This window comes from Leucopleurus acutus (assembly GCF_964270905.1).
Source record: "Leucopleurus acutus genome assembly, chromosome: 6".
Lineage (NCBI taxonomy): Eukaryota > Metazoa > Chordata > Mammalia > Artiodactyla > Delphinidae > Leucopleurus > Leucopleurus acutus.
Window position 1 is genome coordinate 101569248 of NC_139149.1, and position 3572 is coordinate 101572819.

The 3572-nt window shown below is 44.9% G+C and overlaps 1 protein-coding gene across 1 annotated transcript; it reads left to right on the forward strand.

Moving 5' to 3' along the window:
- Window positions 1-296: 296 nt before the first annotated feature.
- Window positions 297-940, forward strand: LOC309962755 (28 kDa heat- and acid-stable phosphoprotein-like). The gene has a single exon (XM_082840718.1). It carries the CDS (start codon window positions 309-311, stop codon window positions 852-854), a length of 546 nt encoding a protein of 181 aa, XP_082696844.1. The 5' UTR covers window positions 297-308; the 3' UTR covers window positions 855-940.
- Window positions 941-3572: the final 2632 nt, after the last annotated feature.

Genomic DNA, 3572 nt, shown 5'->3' on the forward strand with positions numbered 1-3572 from the left:
AGAGTAGAGTATGAAAAGGGAGGGAAAAATATAGGGTAACTTTACAGTGGAGAAATCTGACCAACACTACCTTCAGCCAGGTGATCAAGGTCAACACCAATAGTGATAAGCCATGTTGATAGTGTGTAGCCTTGATATGATAGGATGAAAATGGCTCTTCTTCTCTCCTATCTTCCTCTCTAAATCTCATAACCCCAGTCTAATCATGAGAAAAACATCAGACAGATTCCAATAGAGGGGCATCCTACAATGTACATGATCAGTACTCCACAAAACTGTCAAGGTCATCGGCAGCCGCCGGAGCTACGATGCCTAAAGGAGGGAGAAAGGGAGGCCACAAAGGCCGGGCAAGGCAGTACACGAGCCCCGAGGAGATCGACGCACAGCTCCAGGCTGAAAAGCAGAAGGCCAGGGAAGAAGAGGAACAAGGAGAAGAAGGTGGAGATGGGGCTGCAGGTGACCCCAAAAAGGAGAAAAAATCCCTAGACTCAGATGAGAGCGAGGATGAAGAAGATGATTACCAGCAAAAGCGCAAAGGTGTAGAAGGGCTCATTGACATTGAGAACCCCAACCGGGTGGCACAGACAACCAAAAAGGTCACACAGCTGGACCTGGACGGGCCCAAGGAACTTTCAAGGAGAGAGAGAGAAGAAATCGAGAAGCAGAAAGCAAAAGAGCGTTACATGAAAATGCATTTAGCGGGGAAGACGGAGCAAGCCAAGGCCGACCTTGCCCGGCTGGCGATCATCCGGAAACAGCGGGAGGAGGCTGCCAGGAAGAAAGAGGAGAGGAAAGCAAAAGACGATGCAGCTTTGTCAGCAAAACGAATGCAGTCGCTCTCCCTGAATAAGTAGCACGGCCTGTGGGAGGAGATAGCAGGGAACTGGGCCGTGCTGCCAGGACCTCTGCTGTGTCTCACCCACCCTGTGCCCCGGCGCCACTGCAGCAGCCCTTCGCGGCGAGGAGCTCCCCACGGCTCCTCTTCATCTTGGCACAGAAATCGTTTGGCGGGATGGTGGGTGGGGGGAGGGGGCAGCTGCTATCTTTGAGACAGAAAGATGCAGGACAGCATTTCATATGTAACCATTTGAATGTTTTGGCTGTTTTTAGAATTCAGAACCCTTGTCGGGGGGGTGCCTGGGAGGTGGGGTAAGAAAAGCTTCCGTTTGTCTGGTCGATTGCGGCGCAGTAGCTGCTGAAAAGTTTGTGATGGACGGCCCCCTGTCTGTGTTGCCCCGGCACCCGACTGGGGGGCTGTCGCCTGGGAGCCAGGGCCCTAGGTCTCTGAGGATCATGGCCAACCCCGGCCAATCCCCTCTGACTGAGGCTTCGCCCCTGACCTTCCCACCCTACTCCCTACCCCCGACTCTGGACAGGGCTCGGGCCCATTCTTAACCCTGCCCATGGATCATTTCAAGAAACCTGTTTACTGTGTAGCCTCCAGGCAAAACATACTCCACAAGTCCAACTTGTATATTTGGCAAATTAAACTTGACATTATCATAAAAAAAAAAAAAAGAAAAAAACTGTCAAGGTCATCAAAAACAAGGAAAAGTATGAGAAACTGTCATATCCAAGAGGAGTCTAAGAAGACATGAAGATTAAATGTAATGTGCTGTCCTGGATGAGATAGGAGGAATAGGACATTAGGAAAAAACTAAGGTAATTTGAGTAAAGCATGGACTTTAGTTAAAAATAATGCATCATTATCAGTTCATTCATTGTAACAAGTGCACCATACTGATGTAAGATGTTAGTAATAGGGACAACTGAGTGTGGGGATAGATCAGAACCTTCTGAAATGTCTTCTTAATTTTTTTGTAAATCTAAAACTGTTATAAAAATAAAGTCTAAAAAAAAAATAAAAAAAAATAAAGTCTATTAAAAATGCCTAAATAAAAAATAAAAAAGCAAATGAGGAATAAAATCAGGATTATCTGACTAATATAGAAGAGATACTACTTCTTTCTTAGCACAGATGCCCTTTTTCCTGCCATATCTGGATAGTTCAGGTGAATTAATTTAGGACACAAAAGTCACTCAATCATTGCCTCTGTCTTCTGCTTTATTATGTGTATGTGGATACGAATGGAATGAAGATACTTCACGTGGAATCTCTCTTACAATAATAATAATATGTTACAACACTAGTCAGATTTTTTAAAATTAGAAGCTTTATGACTTAATACGCATTCACTCTAGTCCTTGCTTTGTCCAGACTGGTGTACTGGTCATGAAGATGAATTCCCAATATTCTGTAAGAGCTGACTCAGCATTTAACAAATATTCTTAGTCAGAAGTGTTGAAAGAATTAGAATAGCCTTTAATATTTTGGGAAATCTTAATGTTGGTGAGAGAAGTCTGAGCACCAGCCTGCTTTCAGTGCATTTAGGCAGGGAAAGGTGTTTCCCTGGACTCACATCAATATGAATAGACATAGATGCCGGTGCTCCGAAACCATAGTGTTCCATCTAAGAAGCTCTACTCTGCTCTGTTGCTATGCCCACAGCTAGTGACTTATTTCCTGGACAAAAAAATGTTTTGGTTTAAGCAGCAATTGTTGAAGTTAGCCCTCTTCACCAACTTGATAAAGAAGCCAAAAGTTAGCTTGCAGCTCTCAGGTGACCCCGCTCCTAGACTCGTGCTTAATTTTAGATACGTGGTTCAGTGTCCTTTCTCGAAGATAGCTTTATCTAAGTCCTTTGGATAAACAGTGGTGGGGGAGAAAGGCAGAGGATGTCTGCATGACAGGGTGGCCCAGGTCAGCAAATTAATGTTCCTCCTTGGGGCCAGAGCTGGCCAGGAGAAGGATTGGCTCTGACCTTGAGGGGTTTACACTGGAGGCCTGCAGAGGTGGTCCAACAGAGAGAAACCTAGAGGCAGGACAGGAATAAAGACACAGACATATAGAATGGACTTGAGGACACGGGGAGGGGGAAGGGTAAGCTGGGACGAAGTGAGAGAGTGGCATGGACATATATACACTACCATATGTAAAATAGATAGCTAGTGGGAAACAGCCGCATAGCTCAGGGAGATCAGCTCGGTGCTTTGTGACCACCTAGAGGGGTGGGATAGGGAGGGTGGGAGGGAGATGCAAGAAGGAGGAGATATGGGGATATATGTATATGTATGGCTGATTCACTTTGTTATAAAGCAGAAACTAACACACCATTGTAAAGCAATTTTACTCCAATAAAGATGTTAAAAAAAAGAGGAAACCACAGCGATTTTTATAGAATTATTGATTGGATGCATCCACTTCCCTGTTGCAACCATCCAAGTGAACGTCTTTAATTTTCAAACATTTGTAGAGATATCAAGTAAACACATCCTGAAGTGCAGGAACCTTTGGTTAAGACTTCAGTCATAATTCCTTATACCTATGCAGTGCCTTCTATTTTCCAAACTGCTTATGCAAACCTGCAGTCACCCTCTGGCTCCAGCCAGTACCTTTTCCCCTTTTCCTTCAGGAGAAAATTAACAACATGTTAGATGGCGTTAAACTGCCTTGGAAAATGAACTCTCCCCAGTTTTATAAATGGATGGGAGTCGGTGGCGGTGAGAAGGCA